This window comes from Thermothelomyces thermophilus, chromosome 1, assembly GCF_000226095.1.
Source record: "Thermothelomyces thermophilus ATCC 42464 chromosome 1, complete sequence".
Taxonomy (NCBI): Eukaryota; Fungi; Ascomycota; class Sordariomycetes; order Sordariales; family Chaetomiaceae; genus Thermothelomyces; species Thermothelomyces thermophilus.
The window spans coordinates 1,956,503-1,981,847 of NC_016472.1; the positions used below are offsets into that span (position 1 = coordinate 1,956,503).

At 56.2% G+C, this 25,345-nt stretch overlaps 4 protein-coding genes across 4 annotated transcripts; 3 read left to right on the forward strand and 1 right to left on the reverse strand.

The window, feature by feature from the left end:
- Nucleotides 1–340: 340 nt before the first annotated feature.
- Nucleotides 341–762, reverse strand: MYCTH_2294977 (uncharacterized protein). The gene has a single exon (XM_003658721.1). It carries the CDS (start codon nt 671–673, stop codon nt 455–457), a length of 219 nt encoding a protein of 72 aa, XP_003658769.1. The 5' UTR covers nt 674–762; the 3' UTR covers nt 341–454.
- Nucleotides 763–6,912: 6,150 nt separating this feature from the next.
- On the forward strand, nt 6,913–12,014 carry MYCTH_2294980 (uncharacterized protein). Its single transcript, XM_003658722.1, has one exon. It carries the CDS (start codon nt 7,198–7,200, stop codon nt 11,953–11,955), a length of 4,758 nt encoding a protein of 1,585 aa, XP_003658770.1. The 5' UTR covers nt 6,913–7,197; the 3' UTR covers nt 11,956–12,014.
- Nucleotides 12,015–19,196: 7,182 nt separating this feature from the next.
- MYCTH_113912 (uncharacterized protein) lies at nt 19,197–21,143 on the forward strand (the record flags this gene model as incomplete). Its single annotated transcript, XM_003658723.1, has 6 exons — nt 19,197–19,720; nt 19,885–19,939; nt 20,010–20,089; nt 20,175–20,443; nt 20,520–20,820; nt 20,894–21,143. Exons 1-6 carry the CDS (start codon nt 19,407–19,409, stop codon nt 21,141–21,143), a joined length of 1,269 nt encoding a protein of 422 aa, XP_003658771.1. The 5' UTR covers nt 19,197–19,406.
- Nucleotides 21,144–23,304: 2,161 nt separating this feature from the next.
- MYCTH_2294987 (uncharacterized protein) lies at nt 23,305–24,512 on the forward strand. Its single transcript, XM_003658724.1, has 3 exons — nt 23,305–23,485; nt 23,636–23,839; nt 24,013–24,512. The coding sequence occupies exons 2-3, from the start codon at nt 23,640–23,642 to the stop codon at nt 24,341–24,343; spliced, it is 531 nt and encodes a 176-aa protein (XP_003658772.1). The 5' UTR covers nt 23,305–23,485; nt 23,636–23,639; the 3' UTR covers nt 24,344–24,512.
- The last annotated feature ends 833 nt before the right edge of the window (nt 24,513–25,345 follow it).

Genomic DNA, 25,345 nt, shown 5'->3' on the forward strand with positions numbered 1-25,345 from the left:
CCTTTTCTACACTTCTGCGCTCTAACAATCGATGCACTGTCATTCTCTGACTAGACCGGCATCTCGCAAACTTATCAAAAAGCCGTCGCATCATCGACAACTTCAATGGAGCACGAGCTGGCCCTTCGCCACGCCAACCAGCACCTTCACGTCCAGCTCCTTGGAGCCAGACAGCTTGCGAGTCTCCTCCTCCAGCCACGCAATCACCTCGCGATAGACCGTCTGCTTCCTCACCAACACCTGTCTGCACGCCGCCATGGCCAGCCTGCCAAAGGTTGGATCAGCACATAATCAGGCTCCAGAACAAGCGCCGCCGTCTTCCGGCGAAAATAAGGAGAAACGTACCAAGTAACCTCCCCCTTGCTGACATGGCACACATATCCGGGATAGCGCTCCCTCCTCGACCTGCTCGTCAGGAGCACAAACGACACGTCGATCAAGGTCCGGATCGTATCTACGTGAACAGCAAAGTGAGCCTCGACTTTTCTTCCCTTCCCCTCCCCTTATTTGACAAGGCCGTGGTAGCAGCACACGTACCGATGACAATCGCCGTGCCAGGACGGCGGGTCATGCACCGGGCGTAGGCCCACATCTTGGTCGCTGTCTCGGCAAAAGCGGCATAGATGTTTGCGAGCACGCCGCGACGCGAGTTGTGCGACGTATCGAAAAACATAAGGTGAGACTGGATCTTGAAAGTGTCTAGGTCCAGTATCAGCCATCTAGGGGAAAATAAAAATAAAAATAAAAATTCCAGGTCCCTCTCAGGAATCTAGATACATTCCTGAAGGGAACTCCGAACTTACTAATGACTTTGCGCTTGAAATTCCTCCCAGGACAACGTGAGTATTCCACTGTCAGCGAGTTGAAGATGCCTGCCCCATCCCCGTCAGTCATTCAGGAGTTCACTTTTATCTATACGTCCAAAGGAATCAGAACGAGGGAGGAAGCAAAAAAAAAAAAAAATTGGAGAAAGGAAGGAAGGCAAGAACAAAAAAAATGACTTACTGTCTTTCCTGCCGGTGTCCCGGGCCTTCGTGACCGCCAGCGTCCTGCAATCAATCAGCAATCCGCAGTAGGGAAACGGTCTCCCTTCCTCCAGCCTCTGGACCTCGGCGCCCGCGACCGCCAGCTCAAAGTTGGCCAGGCTCTTGCTCGCGTTGACAGTCACCCCGTACTCCGGCACCCCGCGGTGCATCACCTCGGCGAACCGGGTCGCCTTCGCCCGGTCGGTGGTGATGAGGATGAAGTCATCGATCAGCCGCATCAGCAGACAATCGCCGCCGCCGCCGCCGCCACCACCCCCCGCGTCTCCTCCTCCCGCCCGCAGGAACGACAGGTGCTCGCGCTCCATGTCCGCGTAGAAGTAGTTGCACAGCGTCGCCGACAAGATCGAGCCCTGCGGGATGCCTTCCTTCTGGCGGTAGTACTTCTTGCCGATGCGCACGAGGTTCTGCTGGATGTGGGCGGCCGCGAGCGCCAGGAGGTCCCGCGTGGCATGGGTCTTCTGGATGGCGCCGCCGATGAAGACCGGGTGATTCTTCCTCGTCTCCGAAACCACCGAGGCCTCGAACCGCTCGGAGAAGCTTGTTTCTTCCTCGCTCGTTTCCGCCAGGGCGGTAGTGTGCCACCTCTTGATCGGCTTGTTGGCGGCGGCGGTAGCTGAGCCGGAGAAGGACGATGATTCGAGGAGGGCAACCTCGACGTGCCTGAGGAGTTTGTAGCACGCCTGGCGAGGGATGCGTTGAAGGACTCTGATCATGGCGTCCTGCGGAATCGTGTCGAAGGCCGCTTGGACGTCGACCTTGACAAAGTAAAGCTTGGGGCAAGTCTTTCCGAGTCCGAGTCTGAAGGCTTTGATGCGCTGGTAAATGTCTCCCACGCAGAAGAGCGAGGAGCCTAGGCGGTCCGGGTCTCGGGTCTATGACGGTCAGCAGGGCGCGCATCCAGCCAAAGAACGCGGGAGACAGCGGGGGCCGCACCTTTTCAAGTTTGAGCGCAGAGTTAACTGGGCTCAGTATGGAATTGATGCTGGGGCCAAGTATCTTGTTGCCCTGGAGAAGCGTACGCCGACGCAGGTTCATGATGGGGCGCATCTTGTTCTGCTTGGGGAGCAGCCGCACTTGGGAATACCCCAACCGACGAGACTGCAGGATGCGGAGAGCGTCCTCCGTCTTCACCTCCTCAAATATGGTAGTTCGCAAAACCGCCATGGCTGGCTCGGCCACATAGCGCCAGACGTCATGGCGGAAGAAGAAGAGGCGGTACCGGTCGAGATTGGACTCGGTGACGTAAAAGTTGCTGCGGATCAGGGGTATCAAAAATGAATCAAACAAGTAATACAAAAACTCGTAGAAAATTTCGGTCCGCTTCCGCGTGTCGGACTGGGAGCATTTCTGACCGGCCAGCTTTGGGGGTGCGAGCCATTCTATGTTGCTGATCTGTAGCACTATCAGTATATGTATATCGATCGATCGATCGCGAGCGAGCGAGCGAGCGAGAGAGAGAGAGAGAGAGAGAGAGAGAGAGAGAGAGAGAAGGATCCGGGCCTACCTTCATTCCTTGCATCACCTCGTGGAGACACATGCTCTCGAAGCGCCGAAGGTGGATAAAGTGATGAACCTTCTCCAGGAAACACGATTTGTTATGCTGCTGAACCGAGCCTTGGCCCCAAAACTCATCCGGTATCACTTTGGACAGCACTGCACGGCAGAAGGCCGAAACATTGGCAGCGGGGGTGGCTAGGTCGGTGATGGAGGAATACTGGAGGTCTGGGATAGCCGAAAACGCAGGTCTTGATCTTTTGGAGCCCCTTGCAGACTTGGTTGGCGGCCTCGAAGACGACGGAAGCGTCCTAGTCAAAGCCATCTGTGCCGCTTCCCGGCCATCGTGTTGCAAGGGTATCTAGATGTATTTGTCAGTTCAGCTTTCGGGAGTCGATCGCATGGCGGAATGCATTTACCGGGCAATAATGGTGCAGCATCTCGGCATACGAGCAGCGAGAATGAAGCACACGCAGCTTTTGGACCAGCTGCACTGCTTTACCCCTGAGTCTCTTGGGGACATGTTTGGTAGGCGTCTTGTCGGCCTCTGACCTGGGGAACTTGGCCGCTATTTCCCCTTCACGGAGCGTATAGTCTTGAAACCTTTGGGCTGTTTCCTGCCGGTTTACGGTCGAAGTGAAAACGTTGTGGAGGCCGAATTGACGCGGAAATATATACATCAAGATGTGGACGGCACTCTCATCGCCGCGGTCTGCTTTCTCTGCTGACGGCCCTCTGTAGGGCAGTCGGTTCAAGACGTCTACTGGTGTGAGTGTGGCATCGTGTTGGGCAAAGGAGGGATTTTGACATACGAATATGTCGCAGACCAAAGTGTATGAGGCCTCGGGCATTGAGGGCGGCCCTAGCATACAGCATCCTACTCCTGACAAAGGCGATCTCGGATGGACGGAGCTCGGCACCGCCTTTGCCATTGCTTTTGGGCCCCGAGTCTTTACTACCACGAACTTGAGTTATAGGTTCAAGTTCTGACAGTGGGATCCCGGACAGCTGGTAGAGGTTTCCTTTGCCGGCCGGCACGGCTTTGAATATGGCACAGTCGACTAGCATATCAAGCATGATGCGCTCCCCTTCCTTACCCAGCAGCATGAGCAGCTGGGGCCATGGTGACAGCTTCAAGGCCTGGACGTGGGGATTGGGATAAACAACGTATAATCCCGGTACGGTTGACACGGTCCCGGGGTTGGGCCTGTTGCAAGGTCCGCCGGTCTGTCGGCGGAAGCCATCGCACAGGATGTGCTTCGGCCAGGAGCCGGTGCCCTCCCTAGAAAACAAGAGCCAGATGACAAAGTCCACAATCTTTGTGCACGCGGATGGGTAAGTGATGCACTCTAGCATGGCAATCTGTATCACTTCTTACCTCGGACTGCGAGTAGATGGATCCCTCAAGGCCTCCAGAGAGCGTCACGCTCGACTCATCGCCCCTTTGCGAGAAGCCGACCCATTGTTGCCAGCGAAGGTCGCGGTCGACGTCGTCGCGGTGACGGCGTGCGACAATGGTTGAGTCAAGGAGATGAGCCAAAGCAAGCTCGTCTTCGGTTGGAGGGTTGTCGGAGGCGGCATTGCGCCGCCCTACCGATGCGATCTTCTTCCGTCGAAGTCGCGAAGACGAAGACAGTTTCGAGAGGGCGAACTGCCGCAGAGTCTGGATCTCGGAATAATACTGGGCAAGCAACGCGTGCTTGACGACACCATCGTGTGGAGCGGGCTCACGTTTGATGTGCTTTGCCGGACGGTGAACGGAACTGTCGTGGGCGCGCGTTTCGGCTTCGCTCCGGCCCCTCTTCCGGGATCCCGGTCCCGGTCCAGGTCCTGGAACCGGGAGACAATTCGTCCCAGTCATGAATGCGGAGTCCGGCCGCACGACTCCAACTGCCTAACACCTCGGCAAACTCAACAAGTGCAACTTTTGGGTGGACCTCCAATGATATCGAGCCAACCCAAAGTTCCCACCGATGCACGCGGTGCAAACGAGAGATATCGGTCTTCAGGAATGCGAGGAAGCAGGAGAGACCTATCAGCAGCCGGCAGGAACATGTGCTTCCAAGTGATTGGGCAGGGCGCAAGGGGCGGTCGCGGGATGAGATGAACTGGGCGTGGGAAAGCCTGACGGAAAATAACGGGATGCTTCCCACCCGCCAAAATTCCTCCCGCAAACGACACGGCAAAGCAACGGGCGCGTCCAGACCGTTCTGGCAATTGGATGGCGGGGTGCCGACGTGCCGACCCCTAACAAGAAGCCAAGCCCCAGGCTGAGGAGCGGCAACGTTTTAATAACGCCGCAATGCACCGGGTTGCGCGCTCCCCCCTCCCCTTCCGGCCCCGCCGCGACCGCTCGAGCGTGTGGCAGCGCGTCGGGGCGCGTCGAGGGCTGTGGGTGGGTGGCCGGGCGGCCAACAGTCTGCAACCTTTCACTGCCTGGCCAATCTGCGACAAAGCACCATTGAGGAGTCAACGGCGTTTGAATGTTACTGTTTTGCGGATACCTGTTGACTTTTCGGTTGGCGAGTGCTGGCTGCAGCGCGTGTTCGGGAGAGTTCGCTGTGGAGGACGAGGCGGCCATCATTGGGCAGCCACGAAACCCCCAGGCGGCCGTTCATGCCTCCCCCAGATGGAAAAGCTGTGATTCGCTGACCTCATCTGGTCGAAGGAATGATGGGAACGTGGAGAATCCGCTCCTGCCCTGCTTGCCCTGCCTGCCCCGCCTGCCCTGCCCTGCCTGCCCTGGCGTTACCCGATGAAAAAGCGGGCCTCCGAAAGACCACATCGGCACATTGTTGGCAACTCGAAGGCAAGCACAGCAAGGCAGGAAGCCTACTCCGTAGTGTATTCAGTGTACACAACACGGTAGTAGCGTAGTACATACAATACTTGGTTCGATTCTGAAACAGCGAACTGCTGACATTTAAACGGGTCATTTACCGCTGCGACATGCACCTCCTTCGGTTCTTGCAAGGCACCCGATCGTAGCTGCCGGGGCACGTGTCCTGAATGCACGTCAAAAGACTTCTCACTGCAAAATGCAGAATGAGGTGATGTCTCAGTCTACAGATGTAAGCCTGCTCTCTTGAGACCAGCTGCCAGGCATGCCCTGGGATTCCAAACGTGGCAGACAAGGACACAAACCAAAACAATAAAATAAGAAGATAGAGAGGCACCTATCTAGGCAAGTACCTCGTGTGTGCTATCTGCCTAAACGCTAGTAGAGGCAGATTCTGGCTGCTGAGCACTCAGTTGTTTCCAAAGCTGTGATGACCGGATTCTTTGGAGATGCAATTCTCCAACCTCCGGGTCCAATCTCAAGGTGCCTGTCCGCCTTTAACCCTGCCACGCGACTGAATTGGGCAGTTGCAACCACTCGTGATCGAGTTTGGCTGCAGCTGCCCTTGCAAGCTGGATGGGTCGGGTGCTCGGACCGCTTACAGGATGAATCATAGTACACTGCACTTTGGATGCGGGCACAGGAAATTGCACTCAGAATTAACTGCCGGAATCACAGTTCGTCCGCGGCGGAAGCGTTGGTTCTTAGCACCTTATACCCGTCTCGGTACATATATATGCATGTATGGGCGGATACACACTTCATACACAAGGTACATACATACCTACTTGCCTAGGTATGTACATACCTAGGGTACATTAGGTGGGTAAAGTATGAGCTGTGTGTACGGATTACATACATACACCGTAGGCAAGCTAAGTAAGTGCCTTAAATTTACAAACAGAACTGTCAGTTAGGACGGACGATATTAGAACCCAACCACGTCATGGGCATAATTGCGTGCCCAAATGCAAAGGTCAATACATAGGGCAGTGAGAAACATTCTTCGCAAGTCATTGTACTACACCTCCTCCATGATTCTGAATCCTAGCGTGGTACGTGGGTCCTGCGCCAAAAAAGCCACTGGCGGCAAGTACCGCGCTAGGATTCAGAGCCCTGGAGGAAGTGTAGTTAGTTGGTTGGGATATCTGTGTAACGGCCGCTAAAGGCCTGGCGTGCAAACTGGAAGCGGGAGAGGCGGAGGCCAAGCGGGGAGGAGGGGCCCGTCGCTCCCAATTGAAATCCGTATGTGTGTTCGAACTTACGGGGTACTCCTTGCATAGTGCGTGTATGTGCGGAATACGTTTCTACGGACGTGTGTGTAGTGTACTGTACGGACTACTGTAATCCGTACATACCCAACTCATGTTTTTTGGTGCCCACACTAGGGCCTGGCCAAGCCCACACTAGGGCCTGGCTTGGCGGTCCGGGCTGATCCGCGGGCTGCACCAGGGGCGGCGGAAGTGGTAACTGGAGGAGTCGCTGTTTCTCATGAGGTCTCCCCAAGGCTGCCCCCGGTCGCTCCTCGCAGGAGGCCAATCGAGCCCAATCCAGCCAATCCTCGTGCTTGCCAGCGCATCAACGCCGGCAGGCCCCCGACATCCCGCCCACCAACCTGGAAAGCGCCCACAGCTCCCACACCCCCCCAGTTGCCCGCATGGACGTGCGACGATCGTTGGAACCCGCAAATCTCGGTGTCTCGTTCGCTCCCGGCCAAGTGTTTCCTAGGCGTGCGTGCAGCAAGGTAGCAGCAACCAGAAGCTGCCAAGGCCAAGAAGAGTGATGGGAGGAGGAGGAAGGGACGAGCCCGACGACACCATGGATCATGGCAGTCCCCAAGACGAGCCTCTTTCGCGCTTCGGCTCGTCTTCAGACTCCCTTGACCATCTCGGCAATTCCGACCGCCACGATCGCGATCACAATCACGATCAATCGCACCACTCACCCCGTTCAACACGGAAACAGCAACAGCTTCAGTACTCCGACCGCCTCGCCGACCTGCGATTGCACTACGTCCCAGATCCGCACAGCTCCTCTGCTGATGTTGATGCCCCCGAACACGATCCACAAGCTCCCGACGACGTGGTAGACCCGGCCGATTTCTACCGCAGTTACCAAAGCGTGCAGCAGCGCGGAACTGCCGAAAGAGCTGGAAGTGCTGGGAATGTCTCCTCGCCGGTGAAGGACCCCATGGCTCCGGCCGTGATAAGCAGCCCCCGGCAACCGCCCTCTCTGCGTTCGAACGGGAACGGAACCACCCCGAAACACCCTGCCGTCCCCGTGTCGCACCGCAACGCCCTGCGACCGGGCCAGCGTTCGATTTCGAACCCGGTAGACAGCCGATCCGGGAATCTTGGAACTGGAGGCACACGGCCTGCAGCCACAGCAGACGGTCGGCGTGGCATAGCCGGCAGCACTCCGCCCAGCGTGAAGGATCTCAAGAAGAAATTTGACCAGCCCGCATCCCAATCCGCTTCCGGCACCCGGAAGACCATCCCGAGGGCCTCAACGCGGGACACAGCCTCGACGGGCGCCATTGGGAAGTCTCCCGGCGCCGGGAGTGGTGCAACCTCGCAGGGCGCACCGAGGACGTGGGCGACACGAGACACAGGACGCGATCCCGGGAAGGGTTCTGGGACGCGGAGCGCACAGCGACCCAAGCCCGCTGCTGAAGACCAAGGCTCCGGCACTTCGCAATCGTTTGCTAGCAGGATATCTAGGCCGCGACCTGTCGGTTCCGCCACCGCGAAGCCATCCAAGTCCACGGCGCAATCCGCCCCGCATCGCCAGAACGGCCTCTTATTTGGCGAGATCCTCCCGGAGCAGCACGACTCGGTCACACCCGGGTTCGGCATCGAATCGGCCCGGCCCAGGACTTCCGAGTCCAGCATTTCCGACCCTGTGCGGCGACAAATGAGGACCCTCTCGGATCCGGATATCGAACCGCCCTCGCCAACCGATTGGTACCGGGCAGTCTCTCCCCCGACTGCGCAGCAGACCACAGATCGCCATGCGTCGAACACACCACGAACCCAACATTCTCGGGCCCACAGCGACCTTGCCGGATCCAAACTAACCTTGGCGCGTCCTGACTACGGCGCGGGCAGGCCTGACGCCGAATTTCCCATATCACCTACCTCGCCGACCTCGCCGACCTCGCGCCTCCCGATACTTGCTAGGAGGGTGAACGACGCCTCGAGCCACGGCAGCCCCGTGTCGACCCGGTCCAACTCTCCTTCCACCTTCGGCAAACACTCCGCATCAAGCGGGAGAACGTCCAGGCAACACGGGCCACTGGCTTCGCGCGCGAGGACGCCTACGACGAGCTCCGCTCCCAGGTTGTCAAGCAGAACCTCCAGCTCCACTCGCAAGCCTCCTCCATCCAACCTCTCCACCACCCAGTCCAGCAGCCGGCTCAATGCCTACGTCTCCATCCCACCTCCGAAGCTGTCCCCAACCCTGCGAAGCTCTCGGCCACGACAGTCGGTTGCCACTGCCACAACCGCCGCGTCGAGAATGCGAGCCGCGGAAAGGGGCAGCTCCCCCCTGAGGCAACCACAACGGCCTGCCTCCCGGACGGAAGATTTGACCTCCCGGAGGCCCAAGGTATCCGTTGGCGCGATCGACTTCGCACAACGGCGGGAAACCATCAAGCTAGCCTACAGCAAGTCCATTCGGGAGACCCAGGCAAGAGAAGCCAGGCAGGCCGCCGCAGAGAAGAGAAAGAGAGAACTGGCTGCCGTCGCCGAAGCCAAAGCAGAGGCTGAGGCGGCTACGTCTACGGCCACGGCGGCTGCCAATGCTGCGGCTGATGCTGCTCCGACGCCACCAAAGACAGCCGGCGGGCATCGTGAGGCGACGGCGGAACAGAAAGTACCCGAGATCGAACTGCAACAGGCCGAAAAAGGGACGTCATCTACGGCCCAAGCACCAACAGAGGAATTCCATGCTCGGCCTGATTCCCTCAGGTTGGAAATTCCGGGCAGTTTTCCAGGTAGCGGGTCTCCATTGGGCGAACCGGACGGAGTTCCATTTTCTGCGGTTTCCATGACAAGTGCTGTTACCGAGTTTGATACAGAGGTGCAGACCGATCCGCCCAGGCAGGAGATTCCGAAATCGAGATCTACGGATGACGACGCACCGGAAGGGGCGGCCGCTCCGAGCCAGGCCGAGACCGCACCTCAACCTGGTACGACCGAGCAACTGCCGGAGCAAACGGTCGCCGCCCCTGCTTTGCACAGGAGAGCATCATACCGGTCCCCGTTCGATGACGAGGGCGACGAACAGGATAGCATCTCCATCAAGATCTCTCTGGACCCGTCATCGCTCACCAAACCGCAAGCCTCGCCCGAGGTCACGCCGACCCGCGCGACCTTTGAATCTCAACCGGAAACCCCTCCCGCCCCTCCTCCGGTCGAGGAAGAAGACGACGAATATGTGCCGCGGCCGTACACGTTCTCAGACAACTACAAGACCACTGTTACCATACTGGGCCCAGAGCCTGATTTCAGGCCGTCGCACAAGGAGCCGCCTCGTGCAACCACATCCCAAACCGGCGTGTCTCAAGAAGATGAGCCTCCCACCACCAGCGCCCCTGATATTGTCGTCCCCGAGGCTTCGCGAATGGGGGGCGCTTGCTTTGGCGAGCCTCAAGTCGAGATTGAGAACCTGGATCGGATCGAGGATTTCTATACCGGGCCGCGCCTGCGTGACAATATCGCTGCCCTACGTGATCCGACTCTGGCATCGTCCGATCCTGGCACGCCTTTTGATGCACGGCCGCCCTCAGCCGAGTGTCGAAGGTTGTCGGACGCTTCGCACACCCTGGCTGTTCCCGGACTGCTCGCCCCCGGGAACCGGTCTAGCCAGCACTCTGCATGGACTGATTTCTCGTTCGGTAGCGAAGATCGAGACGCTGGCCACCCTAGTTCTGCGTCACAATTGCATAGAGCAGGTCTCCATGACGACGGGACGTCGTTCCGAGCTGTCCCTTCCACGGGCGATCTCAGTACATGTGCGTCAAGCGTTGGAGAGCTCGTGCAAAGCCCGGAATCGCCGGCGCTGGAAAGACCTGGCACTTCATCGTTCTCCACGATTCCTGAGTTGGCCGGCGGCCAGCAGCGGCTCCCCGAACCCGCCAATGCAGGGACCTTCACGCCGCTTAGCAACGGGTCCGATACAGGGGGGGTAGCGCCACTTCCCGAGCGTGACCCTCCCCGACCGCCCCCATCCGAGCGCGGGTATGAGCGGGATGGCGCTTTTGATCTCGCGCAGAGCCGACCAGGGAGCTACGCATACAGCCACGAAGGGAACCTTCCCGAACCCGTGTCGTCACCGCAATCCCTTTCACAGCTCCGCCTTGACCGAGATCCATCTCGGGTCTCGGTGGGTGAGGCGCCGTATGATGGACAGATCCCGCTGACGGAGAAAGAGAAAGAGGAGCAGCAACGGCTCCGGCAGAGGCAGCTGGTGATTCGGGAGCTCATCGATACGGAGGATGCTTTTGTTCGAGACATGACCGTCGTCGAAGAGATCTACAGGGGCACGGCCGAGGCGTGTCCGAATCTGGACAGCAAGACAGTCAAACTGATCTTCAGGAATACGGATGAGATCATTGCGTTTCATACCGCTCTTCTCGCCGAGTTCAAGGAGGGCGCCGCGAGCGTGTACACTCCCAAGGGTAAGCGCTCGCCTCAGCCAATGCCAGATGGAAAGGAGTCCGACCCGACGGCCGCGAATTACTTCTCCTTCTCTGCCAACAGGCCGGAGAAGGACGACGAGAAGGACCGCCTCACCGCCATTGGCTCAGTTTTTATCAAGAACATCGAGCAACTCAAGGCGGTGCATGAGGTATATCTGAGATCCAGCGACAGCTCTTCGAAGCGTCTCGTGCAGATTCAGGAAGACGAGACTGTCATGCTCTGGCTTAACGAGTGCAACGAGGTGGCCAAGGAACTGACCAGCGCCTGGAACCTGGATTCGCTCCTCATCAAGCCGATGCAGCGCATCACAAAGTATCCCGACATCATCACCCACTTGCTCAAGTACACCCCGGAGGACCATCCGGACCGTGAATCGCTCATCAATGCGCGGGCACAAGTAATCGGGGCGATTGACGAGATCAACAAGACCAAGAAGAACTTTGAGCTGGTTGGGCAGATCGTCAGTAATCGGAAGCGCAAAGAGTCGGACGTGCGGACCGGGATAGCAAGAGCGTTCGGAAAGCGCGTCGACAAACTCCAGGTCTCCGCCGCCGCCAAGCCCGCCGAAGATAGCGAGTACCAAAGGCTCCAGCAGCAGTTTGGCGATGACTACTTGCGGCTCCAGGTTGTGCTACGAGACGTCGAGTACTACACCAGGAACGTTGCCACCTACGTGCATGAGTTTCTCCAGTACCTCTCCTCTATGGAGCTCGTCATGCGCCTCCAGCCATCCAGGGATTATGCGCACCTGGAGAGCAAATGGGTGCAGTTCAACGTATCCATGAGGGACATCGAGAAGATCGCCTTGGAGAGACATGTGAGTGCCGTCCATGATTCCACGATCTTGTATCTTATTTTTTTTTTTATTTGCTGATGCGGTCTTCCAGCTCGCCGATGTTCGGAAACATGTCATTGAGCCCTTTGAACAGGTCATCAGGTGTTATGGCAACCCCTCTCTGGCCATGAAGAAGCGAGCCAAACGACGTCTCGATTACGAAAAGTACGTGGCCCTGAAAGCCAACGGCAAGAAGGTGGATAAGCAGCTCGCCGAGCTGGTGGAGCAGTACGAGGCGCTCAATGACACGCTCAAGAAGGAGCTGCCCAAGCTCTCCGCCATGACGGCCAAGATTGGCAACATCTGCCTCGGCAAGTTCATCAGCATACAGGCGTCCTGGTTCGCTATCTGGAAGGAGAAAGTCAAGGCGCCGCTCTCCGATGTCACGCATGTTCCGGAGATCTCCGAGATCGTGTCCAGCTTCCAGCGGGAGTTTGCGCTGCAGGAGGAGAGGGCCAAGGCACTCGGTATCGTCAATCCCGCGCTCAAGGGCAGGGGATCCCAATCAACCACCGACGACTCCTCGTCCATCCGCTCCAAGACTCGCTCACGCCCCGGCGACATCGTCTCGCCCCGCAGCAGGGGCTTGTCCATCAACAGTGACCACGCGCCGGTCCTACCAACGCCCGACTTCGTGAAGCGCAACAGCGGACAGTTTAGTCTCTCTCCGGCCAGCAGCGCCCTTCCTAGCCCCGCCAACTACTACCGCGACTACTACTCGGGCATCAACAACAACAACAACAATAACAACAACGGCGGCAGCACGCGCGGCAGCTCCGGATCGCCTGTCACGCCTGCCGAGTCTACAGGCACTTCTCGCCCCGGCGTGGGCGCCGGCTTCCCTCCCACGCGCCCCAGCACCGGCCGCAGCTATGATTCGACCAGCCTGCCCCGGCAGAGCTCCGACTCGGCCGCCGCCATGTCGGTCAGCAATCGGCGCGATTCAAACTCAACCTTCAGCTCGAGCTACCCGGCCTATAGCGCCGCCGGCGAACAGCAGACGAGGCGTCTGTCGGGCCTGTTCAGCTCGGCGCTGCCGCTGCCCGACGCGTCTGAGGAGAGGAGCGCCAGATCGTCGCGGGCGTCGTCCCGGGACAGAGGGGCCACCGGCACCGGCGGCAGAGGTTATAACGTGCTCTGGCTGGCGGCGTCGCTGTTTGAGTTCAACATTGAAGAGACCAAACATGAGGCCGGGTATCCTTATCTGACTTACCAAGCAGGGGAGGTGAGTCTTTTCTTTTTTTTTTTTTCTATGTGAGTCAGGCTAGCTGACTGGGAGGCGAAACAGATATTCGATGTGATTGCCGAAAAGGGCGAGCTCTGGCTCGCTAAAAACCAGGATGATCCGCGCGACGTGGTGGGGTGGATCTGGTCCAAACACTTTGCCAAGCTGGCTGATTCATGATCGATGGATGTTTTGCTTCGCGATACCGATACCCCTGACTCGCACCTGTTAGCCCTCACAGCCATCATCACAACCAGAGGGAGGCCGAACATGATACCCGCTACCAGCGAAGTTTGATTTGCCTTTTCCTGCTTGTTTAGTACTACTACCTGGATGGGTGGGGTGTCTGGTTTACACGCGCATAGGGGAAAGAAAGACAGTTCACTCGATTGCAAAGTGACAAGAAAAGAGAGCTTGGGGGGCCTTTGTCACGATTTTCTATGGGAAGCATGGCGTTTCGGAGAGGTGTTACAGTACCCTGGGAAACGGCAAACGGAACGGAGAAACAAGAAGGGAACCGGGCTTCTCGGAGGTTTTTGAGGATGAACGGATTGAGAGTTGACTTGCTTTACTCCACTTTGTCTTGCTTCGACACGATACAGGCTTGTTACCACACACTATACTCACCTTGGTTGTTACTGATACGAACACTAGCTCTGACTGGTGTTAGTCTTTCTTTGCTTGATTTCTTGATTTTGCGTCTTCACTCTAAGTTCTCTTCCTTGGTCTATCTATACATGCGCTAGAGGGACAAGGCGTCAGCTGTTCTCTACCTTGTCGAGAGCTGGGGATTGTCTGTTTGCAGAAGAGCTTAGACACAGGTCGTGTTTGTTTGAAACATAACATGTTGTACTAGAACCCTGTCTTGTACGATACCAAGGAGCATCAATCACTCCTGCGAAGCCGTTTTCCCTTCAACGTGTCTCGATCTTGATAAACTCTTGTATATACATACACACGTTTACACAAGAAGCAGTTTAGCGAGGGATGGGTGGGCCAACTGACCGTTGACTCGTGCCTAGTGGACTAGAGTAAGGTGCGGTGGCTAGGCTGAGGCGAGGGGTCACTTGAGACTTGAAGTGGGAGGGAACGCCGCTGGATATGTCACCGTTCTCACCGCTTGTAACAGTTCAGGAATCAAGTGGAAAGGAACCGATGGTGTTGAGAGTGCCACACAGCAAGAAAGACAAGGCGTCCTTCAGCTACCTCGCAAGACATATATTTACTACGCTACTTTATCTGCCTGCGTTGTCAAACCCCTGATGGGTAAAAGGTAAACAATACAATAATATTCGGCGGGGAGGAATGGAAGCATTGAGGGTTAGGGTTTGCCGGCAACAAACTGCCCTTTTTTGTTTAGTTTGCCCCTTTTTTTTTTTTTTTTTTTAATCAAGGGTAACGAGCTAGGTAGTGGTGAATATGGAAGGAAACCGGGAGAGAGCAAGACGCAACTCGAAGGGAACAGGGAAAAAGACATTATTACTAGTAGCAAGAATACTGGAATGTAATTGTGAGACAGGAACCTTTTTTTTATCCTCTATACATATCAATATTGTCAGATATACCTCTATAATCATCGCACTTGGCCATGTGCCTCCAAAGAGTACCTCTATACCAAACCAACCAAAAAAGGCAGAAAATGCTGATAAATTGTTTTCAAACTTTGTTATTTGTTCTATAGGGTTTTAGTTGGATGGCGAAGCCACCCGGTCAACCTATAGGACAGCCAGAGATCACGTACTGTACCGTGCAACCCTTGCTGCCGGCAACGCATGCGCCCTTCGTTTCTGGTCATAATACTGCTGCCCCCTACGTAGTATAGACCCTCAAGCTCCAGACAACACTCGGGATGATATTCGCGGTGAGCAGCTTGCCACGCGATGCGGCTACCCTTCTAAGACCGGCACTGGGCGTCTGCTCGAGCACTAGGTAGCCCGAATCATGACCTCGAGAACCGGTTGGGGCGGGCCGATCAGGGCTTTCGAGACAGCAACAACAGATCGGAGGCGCGCGGCATTCTCCCGTATTCCAAATCGCACAAGGAGGGGGCCCAAACACGTATCGGCGTCTGATGGGATTGCTGCAGATCGGGACGGCAAACGGGAGGCCGGAGACAGATTAGCACCCTCAAATCCAGAACCCATCCGCGTAGGTACGATGCTATTTGCCCTTTCCACCGCCCAGACCCAGCGACGTCTGATGCCGCTGCTCGATCTCGCGAGAGCGTCTGCGTATTCTGTATGTATGTATGTATCGGTATATATGTATGTATGTATCTAATCCGTACATAGCAGGCCGGCCAATGTGTGGGGGCAGTAGTCCTTCCTGTTCCTCGGGTTCTGCCTGTAGTGCTGTATGCTGAAGGGCGAGGTGTGGGAAAGTCCTGGTGGTCTCGACATCTCGGTCCAGATACTGTGTACTATTAGTCGCTCCGTGTGCTCGCTGTGATCCCCGCAGCGTTGCAGCACTGCCTTGGTGTCGCATGAATCTGCACGGGATGGCAACCCCTGGACTGTCTTGAGTGCACGGATTTGCTGTGGAACACGTCGAATCCTTCCCTCAAAACGTAACGCCAAGCCGGGTGGTTCTGGCGACCCAGAAAAAAAAAGAAACCTCGGATGGCATGTTCCCGTTTTGGGATTTGCTCTCTGTCGAATTGCACCTTTTTGGGTCTCCTCGCTCGCTGGTTTGGGGGGATCGTCGAAAAAAACCCATCTTGGCGCGGCAAGGGACTTGAGTTGCCAATACACTAAGGCAGAGTCCGTGCGAAGGGTGTGTATACTCCGCAGTATAATCCGTACACTTTCTGTAATCTGTACAATAGTTGTTCCGTACGCATGAAGTAGTAGTAAGCAGTATACGGATTACAGTACATACCTTACATACATGCTTGCACAAACATACGCCGTACAAGTGCTCACTGATTCCGGTCGGGGCACATCTGTCGTTGCAGCGGGGAACTCAGGAGCTCCTTCCATCCCATGCTGCGAAGCCGGGTTCATGAATGGATGGCACCACTCGGCAACCTTGCACAGTAGGTTGTGCACTGTAACCATCGATTTTCAAATTCGTCACGGCGAAACTCTGAATCAAAGAGAATCCTAATAAGGCCGTTTCCGCGCCTGATTCCAGAAACTGTACGGATTGATCTGTACGAAGCTAATTAGTCCGTAGTGTACTCCGTATTCGACGATGCCGCCCCGAGTCTCGGCTTTGCGCCTGCCATCACGAATCGGGAAATCGTGGAGAACCCATGCCTCGCCCGGGCCATTGGACTCTCCGCAAGTTACTAGTACACTACAGGGGCGTTGGGTCCCATTTTTCGAGGCCGGCAAAGGCCACGAGGAAGCAGAATGAAATTAATAGACAATGGGAGGGGCAGCCGGGGTCACGCAGCTCCGCGATGCTATTCTTGGATGGCGACGTCGACCCGCCCGCTCGAGATCGGAAAAGCAATAACTATCGGTGCTGAGGTCTAGCACATCCCTTCCCTGGCGCCCGAATTGGCTACTGTAGTATATAACACTACTAGTACACGCTACGAGGCTCTGTAGGCATTCGAACTCCCCAGCAGGTGACGAGCACATTGGACCGGACGAGTCTGGCCGGAACTTTTCAAGCTCGCCCCCCTCCCCCGGGCGGGGCTGGCCGGTTTGTTAACACCTCGCGACCCGAGCTATAGCTTCACCCAGCAGGGATCTTGTCGTGAGGGGCGCAGAGGGCGTGGTGAACCTACTGGCGGTTCCCCTCACTCCGGGGGGCCGTGTGAACCTGGTGGCAGGTGAGACTCGAATGCAGCGTCTTGGAAGGGTCGAATAGGAACGCACCCAGCCCAGCTTCCCGCAACAAGCACGCCGCGCGCATGCAGGCCTGGTCTTCTTGTAAGTGAGACGCACCCGTCTTTTCGGTCTCGCGCGCTCACACATACTTATACACTAGCGGCATCCGGACTTAGGTAGGGGGCGAAGGCCGCCGCCATCGTTGCCACCTCAGAGACCTGGGGCCGATGGAGATCGCAATTCTAGACAGACCTCCCGGGCCATGCTTGCATACTTTGTTATGTACTGTACGCTCCCGACAGATCTGGGCACAATTAATTCAGGGGTTGCTTCGCCATAGCGCTGTCCGTTATAACACCAGGAGGCTGCGTCTGGTGAACCACATGCCACATCTGGCTACCGCACGGGAACTAGATTGCAAATATACCAACCCGCAAGACTACACCATCTGCTGACTGGCTGCCGTTCGGGTGGGAGCACCCACCTGCTTGTCGAGCCGCAGCAGCCGTGCCGCCGGGCCAATGAAACGATGCACTGGCTGTCATGCTGCTGTAGCGGTGTGGAAACAAGGTTCTTGGAGAAGGGGGGGGGGGGGGGTCGACGCGCGGGCATTTGCGGTAGCACAGTCCAAGCCCAGGCGTGGAAGTTCTGGATCAAAAACAAAGTTGGAGAGTTTTTGGAACCCGCGTGGGCCCGCTCGGCGATTCACCGTAACCCACGGGCCTCTCAATCTTTAACTATGTGTATGTCCCGAGGTATGTATGCGTGTATGTACAGATTATGCGGTCCAAGACGGTGTCTCACTCCGCGGTCGTCTGACTGGTCCCCCTGCCCAATTCCCTTCCGAGACAGGCGACCCGGATCTGCGGTTGTATCCGTGCAGCCCGAACCCGGCTTCGGCTCCTGGTCGTCAAGGGCCCCCCGGGCGAGCAAAGAACTAACAAGAGTCTGGTAACGGATAGGTTGGATCGAGATATGTATCACAACCGCATAGCCCGCGCCACACCCCAGGTCGAGCGAGCCCAAGCGTCCAATACCGGAGTACACCTGCGCGTCGCAGACGAGGAGGATATATTTTGGGGGGGAGCTGACCGTCATTAAGCAGAGGCGTCTGCTCGGGAATCCATGTAACCTTGCCTCCTTCCGGGCTGGGTCGTGGTGTTTCCGATTGACCGGCAAGACGCGCCGCTCGAGCAACGGCAGTTTTTTTTTTTTATTACCGCCTTGTAACTCGTGGGCGCTCTATCCATTGTTCGAGAATCTGCAACATCTGTTTCCCCTGCCGGCCGTTCTTTTTTAGCATCCGACCGTGACTGCGGCTGAGCGACGCCATGTCGCGGCTTGCAGCGGTATGCATGTATGTAATCCGTACATACATACATACATACGTCCGTACTGTACGTACCAGAACTGCTCAGCATTAGCGGGCCCGTAGCAGACGGCCAGAGTGGAGGCTCAGGTTAGTTGAACAGTACATAAGTACTCCGAACCCACCTTACGTAGACCCGGCTAGCGGGGTGGCCGTACGGAATAGTGCGTTCCAAACTGCAAGTCCAAGTGGCATATTGGATATATGTATGTACAGTACAGAACATACAGTAACTACCTGGCTACCTACCTACCCAGCTAGGCATGCACAGTCCTGTAGGTATGTTGTACCAGTGCTCCTTCCATACAAGATCAGGTACTATATACTGTTAGTGTACGGCCAGGTTCGCCTTAGCTCCTGCGTGCCTGCGTGCGTAGTGGGGTTCAGGCTCCCCGGCACAGTGCCGAACACTAGAACATTAAACTGTCCCCCCTCTTCCATTCCCAGAACAGGCGGCCCTTGGAATCTCTTAGCGTCCAAGTAAAACACACCCCAAAGCGGGCCAAGGCTCAGCCGGGTCCCCGAAATGGGGTTGCAGTTGACGGCCATGACCAAGCACCTCCCCACCAAGGCGGTCACCCTCAGCCTAATACGTCTGGCACTCGACCAGGGCACAATAACACAAGACGTTGAAGACAGTTTCATCGGCTTGCAGATTGCATTCGCCAGAGCATCCGGGGTATATATGCAGCACCGCGGGCTTCCTTCACTCCAACGCCAAGCCCAAGCTTCCCAGTGTACAGTACGTACGTACTTAGCAGCTCCCACCTAGCTCCAATCTTCTCACGCTCCCGGGCCGTCCTGTCGCAAGCCAACGCCGCGTCTCCGCGTCGCCGCTTGCATCTTCCACCTTAAGCCTCAATCCACAGAGTGGGCAATCGGGCTCATCGACCGCCGACCTACCTCAGTCTCTCGAGTCCACGCCGACGCAGTCGCCTAAAGAAGGGGCGCCCGCCAACACCTGCCCGCTTTATCCCGGAGTTAATTCCCGACCGATCGGAACTCTGCTTTTGCCGCCGTCCAAAAAAGCACGCCCGCACCCTCGGAGGAACAGCCGACGACTGCCTCTGATCCCGCGACCGGCGCGGTCCCGAGGGACTCGACCGCAACCTACAACATGCACCAACCGCCGTACCCGCCGAGCCAGGCGCAGCCGCTGCCTTCAGATATGCACTCGCGCTCTCACCAGCTGCCGTATCCCCCGCCCCAGGTGCCGCAGCTACCTTCAATGCCCCCACCGAACACGCAATACCAGGACAGCGTCCCCATGACGGGCCCCGGAGCGCTGCAGCCAGGGAAGCCCGGCGACGCCCCCCAGCCGCCTTCCTCGCAATCCCAAGAACGCGCCCCGCTCACGCCTGAGCAGAGACGGCAGCAAGAGCTGAACCTCAAGCCGTACTCCTCCGAAGATGATCAGGGCCGGGTATACTCGTAAGAACACTCTTCTTTTTCTTTTTCTTCTTCCTTGCCGAGGCGGCCCGCCCGCTTCTGGCTTCTGCGAACGGGCGGGGGGGGGGGGAGGGGAGGGGGCGCGCCTATGCATGTCATGTATATCCTCCGGTCGTGTGGAGAGGCGCTAATCCGGTGCCCGACAGCCTTGACGTTGTGCAACAGCCACAACGTGCGCGAATGTGTGGTTTTGGCGATAAGGTACGCTTGCCCTTTCTGGACTTGCTTTCTTCGGGATCGGACGGACAGGAGGCTTACACCCCTTGGACAGGACCGCCGTCCCATCACGCCACCGCCTTGTGTGAGACTCATCGTTAGAGATGCAAAAACCGGGAAGGAAATCGATTGCAAGTAGGGCGACCCCGTTCCCTCTGAAAGCCTTCTTCGCATTCCTCTCGGACATGGCTGATCAGGCGCGAACCCCCCGTTCGAACAGTGAGATTGAGCACACAATGTACGTTCTCAACGTTGATCTCTGGTCCGAGGACGCTCTCAAGGAGGTGAACCTCGTCCGCCATACCACGGCAACACCTTCGATATCGTCCACGTCGCCTGCATCCTACGCCCAAATCGAGCAGGCCTCGCCTGCCTATTCGCACATGGTGCCGCCCGGCCGGGATATGGCTTACTCGCAGCAAATGGCCTATCACCCTCCTCCGGGCCAACCCGTTAGCCCTTACGGCATGCAGCAATCATACGGCCAAGGTAGGTCTTTCATCTTGTGCGCTTTGTTCCAGGACGCTCCGGGATCTTTTCGGTTGACAAAGTTCGGGCAAACCAGGTTTCGTCTCGCCAAACGGGGCCAGCTACCAACCCCCTAATCAGTATTACCCGCAGGCCGACCTGCAAGGCCTGGGCCAGCTCGTAACGTCGCCTTACGGACCTCCACGTGTATACGATCCCCAGTATGGCGGCATGCCTCAGCGCATGTCCATCAGCGGTAATCCGCCCTCGGGCATGTTTACGCGGAACCTGATTGGGAGCCTAGCCGCCAGTGCTTTCCGCCTCCAGGACACCCAGGATAAGATTGGCATCTGGTTTATATTGCAAGATCTTAGCGTCCGCACCGAGGGATGCTTCCGGTATTTTCTCCCCTCCCCCCCTTTTTTTTTTCTCTTCTTCGAGTTCGCGGGCTAAGCTAACCCCACATTCAAGGCTACGCTTCTCCTTTGTGAACGTTGGCGCTCCCGGTTCGTCGGGAAACGGGTCCATCAACGTCGGCAAAGCTCCTGTTCTTGCCTCCGTCTTCAGCGATGTCTTCCAAGTCTACTCAGCCAAAAAGTTTCCCGGAGTTTGCGAGAGTACCGCTCTGAGCAAATGCTTCGCAAGCCAGGGTATCAAGATCCCCATCCGCAAAGACAACCCGAATAAGAACTCAAACCAGGACGACGACGATTACGATTAGCCTGCATGGACCAGTTGTTCATGTTTTGGTTCATTCCAGTAAGCATGGTCAAACTCACAGTCATAACAACCGGCGAGATTAATGAACGGCCATCCTGCCTTTCTTGGCCTGTCATCAAAGGGCATCGGGCAGCACCCGTGCCCTCTTTGCTCCTCCCCCAGTCCTGCACCTTCAGGGTGGAAATTTGGGTCCGGCCGAGACGTGCGATTACAAAGAATTTGAATGGGTTGCGGGCTGCTGCCGCCTCTGGTCCGCTGAAGATCACTCTCTATTTTCTCTGTTGGACAACACGACTATTGCTTGGAAAATGTCATGATTCAATCCCGAGGTGATACCATTGCCAGTTGAGCTGGGCTCAGCAAAAGAGGGGTAGAAGGCGAGCCGACAGGTTCATTGGCTGTTTCCCTTTTTTCTGTATCTCCCGTCATTTTTTGCTCTTCTCGACGTATGAACCCCATTTACAGCCTCACGAATAATAGCACAGTAGATTGGGTCGGTGGTGTCGTTGGGTAGATTGGGTACGTTGGTTCTAGATTCGATCTCGGTCTGCCTTTACTACAATCCAACAAGCCAACGGTTGCTTCTTTCCCTGAAGTATGACGTGCAGACGGCATGGCCAGGTTGACACAGCCGCCATGTGGAAGTTTCCGCTCACCTGCAGGTCAAAACCCCGGCCAAGATGGACACTGCTGTATTTTTAGGTTTCTGTTTCAAATTCATACTGCCAAAGACTGCATCAACATGGCATTGTTCCCATGCACCTTACACTACAGGTCGTGGAGGGAAGATACTTGTGTGCAGAGTACATTGGGAGATACCTACACATCCTATGTTATGTTCATACACAACAATACAAAAAGTACTTTAGGTACCCTATCGGCGCTCTCCCATGCCATCGCTCTCCTATGTCATTTCAGGTACCGCGAAATTTCTTATATATATAAAAAAAAGCGTGCACGAATACGCAGGTGGCCGGGAGCGCACTTCGGTGTCGAGTCGATCAGTCTGAAATTTATTATTCAAAGCATGCCGGCGAAAGAGGAGACGAGGCACGACATTCGCCGGGTCAGGTTGGTGACAACCCCCGCCCGGAAAGCCCAGTGGCGGAAGAGCTGTATCCGTACCTTAGCGACATTGGGGTTAAACGGTTACACAGCATCCGTTGTGAAAGAGTGTCTCAACCAGATTCCATCCCATTGGGGTAGCGTTTGCCGCGTTGCTTACGCGCTGTGTGTGACATGGAGGGGTTGTTTCAAGGTAAAAACTGCCATCAGCCCCCCTGCATTGTTTTTTCTTTTCTTATTTTCCTTGGTGTACTCCGTACAGTACGTATGTATGTATGTACATACAGTACATACATGCAATATACGGATCGGTATATTTACAGGGTACGCAGCAAGCGTAGAGGACAAGGCCTAACTAACTCGAGAGCTGTCGGCTCGCGTCGGACAAAATTTCCCTGGTTCCAGAGTATATGTTTGTAGGTGCCTACCTACTACATAGGTACATACCTAACAGTAACTATATGCAGAGCGTTCTGGCGCCACTCTGTCGGTACTGTAACATCCATGATCGAGCAAGAGAGACGAATGGGGACACAAGTAGGCGGACTACCGTATAAGGCGCTCTGAAGTGCGTTCTTGCTCTGCCAACCGTCGAAAGAGCAGGGATTGAGAGCGAATTCCAGTTGAGGGTTTCAGTTTGCACGATTATCTTCCCTTTTTCCCTTCTTGTTTGCCTTTTGTTCTTGTTTTCACTCGAAGCTCACACAGACCTTTACCCTAGCCGCAAACGCATACGGCCCCGCTTACCACCTGAAATTACAGGCCAGAGTGGGCAAACTACTGTGTAGATGGCGCCATCGAGTGTCTGCGAAGCTTCAAATCCTGCTGCCATTAGCGAAGGAGACTCGTCCGACCCAACCCGCTGATCGGCCGATATAAGATGCGCGGTAGACATAGTTAAGGTACCTCCACTACGTGATCCGTATATGTGAGGTACATACATACCCACCTCCTGTAACGCCGTGCCCCTCGTCTCGGCGTCAAGCAGGCCCCCCGAAAATGAGGGGCAATTGAGGGGCAGGCTGAAAATCCAGGGTGCCTAGGTGATGTCAGGCCAGGGCGGGCAGATCTTCCATCCTGGTGACCAAGCACGAGAGAACGTGGTCTGGAAACGGAGAAAAAAAAAATCCTACAATCCTTGTGATCAGGTCTGTCTCTCTGCAAGCGCGCCAAACCAACTTTGTTTAGGCGTAGCCAAGCAATTAGGAAATAACCCACTTTCCGTCCGTCACTCAAAAAAGGCTTTTGTCTCTTGCGCGCCTTCCCAGGTAACATCAGGTAGTTAACAGCCCTCCCGCCTCTGGCCGCAGCTTTCGTGGTCGCGTCAGGCTCAGTTCTACCACGTCTGTTGGCAACATACATACGTCGGGCACTCAACCGCTACATTACCATTACTCAACCCGCTCTTGTTTCTGACGACAAGCACAGAGAGATGGCATCGCATTTTCAATCATCGGGCCGCGGGGGCGCCGGCAACATCGTGGACAGCTCCAAGTCGCCGCAGCTCAAGCCCGAGGATCTCCAAACTCCAACTCTCAAGACCTCGATGGTGACGACGGGCCGCGGCGGGACAGGCAACTTCGCCGCCGGGCTCGACGCCGAGGAGAAGCGCCGCCGTCAGGACGTTGAGCCGTACGTCACCCCACTCTTTGATTGGTCTCTTCATTCTCGTCCTCTAGAGAAAAGGGGAGAAAGAAAAGGAAGAAGAAAAGGCAATAGGCAAAAAAGCGAGGGGAAGACAAAACCACAAAGAGACAATGAAGTCCAGACCAGCTGATCGTTGTTTATAATTATTCTATACACAGCGTCGTCCGCCGCGACAGCCACGGCGCTATGCACATCGGCCGCGGAGGTACGGGCAACGTCGTCAAGACGGGCGGCGCCGAGGACGGGGCGCCCCTGGCCCGGATGAGGTCGCCCGCGCCCCCGGCCGCGGACAAAGACAAGGACAACAAGGACAAGGAGAAGACGGCGACCGGCCCCCCGGGCAGCACGAAAGAAAATGGCCGCGGAGACGATGACGACGACGACGACGACGATAAAGACGTGGCCGTGCCGGCGGCGGGCAGTCAACCGGCGTCGGAGGAAATTGGTTGGGCAGAGAAGGGCAAAAACTTCCTTCTCGGGAAGAAATGATTCGGGAGCAAGGGGGGAGTCTGGGAAGGGCAGACAATGGGACCTGGGGGCGGGCGTTCTTTACTTTAGCGGCGTTTGGGCGAATGCTTGATTGTCTGGGGATATCCGTCTGCGTGTGTTTTATGTGTATGGTCGGAGATGGGGGTGTGGTATGTTGCTTTGGTGTTTTTCTTGAGTCATCAATGTTCATACCCCGGATTGGCGTTGGAAAATGAGTGACGGGTTGGGTTTGATGGGGTTATTTTTTCGGTATTCATTCTCTCTTCTTTTCCCCCTTTCAAAGAGCAGTGCAGTACCAGCGGTACACTATCGAGTGGGAACAACTTGAAGTTTGTATATGGTGTTGAGCCACACTCGGGCGAGGGCCACAAACACCGATCCCCCGGCCATACGTATGCGGTCGGGGATCCTAATATCCGGTGTTCGCCACCATCTTACCGACAGTTTGATGTGGTTGTTGGTTTGCTGGTCTCGAACTAGAGGCTTTCGGCCTGGCGACAGGAAGCGCATGGGAGAGCATCTTGAACAGATGGATTGGCCATGGACCATTCTTTTCGGCCTTCAGGGCAGGGGGCGCGACTCTGTCATCTGCCTGCACATTCAGAACCTATACTTACTCAAGGGTTGCGTCGGTTTGCATCTCTGCTTCATTAACTTTCGTATTTTGACCTCAGCTCTGGTCCCGAAGATTCCCAAATAGGTAGGTAAATAAGTTCCTACATACCTACCCAACTTAGGCATGGACGATAACGCAACGAAGAGACGAAAAGAGACGAGAAGGACCCCTGCCCCACCTGGCCATACAGCGTGCACAGTTCAAGCACCTGGATTCCTTAACCGGCATCCGCTTCTCAGTACGTCCGTACTCCGTACAGCCAGCCCACACACCTCGAAGAGTCATACGGCGTGATTCAGCGTCTGTCCCGGCCGGCCCACGACTTGGTAGTTACTCGTGTAAATAACCAACCCTCCCAACGTCTGGGTTATCCATCTCCAGAAAAA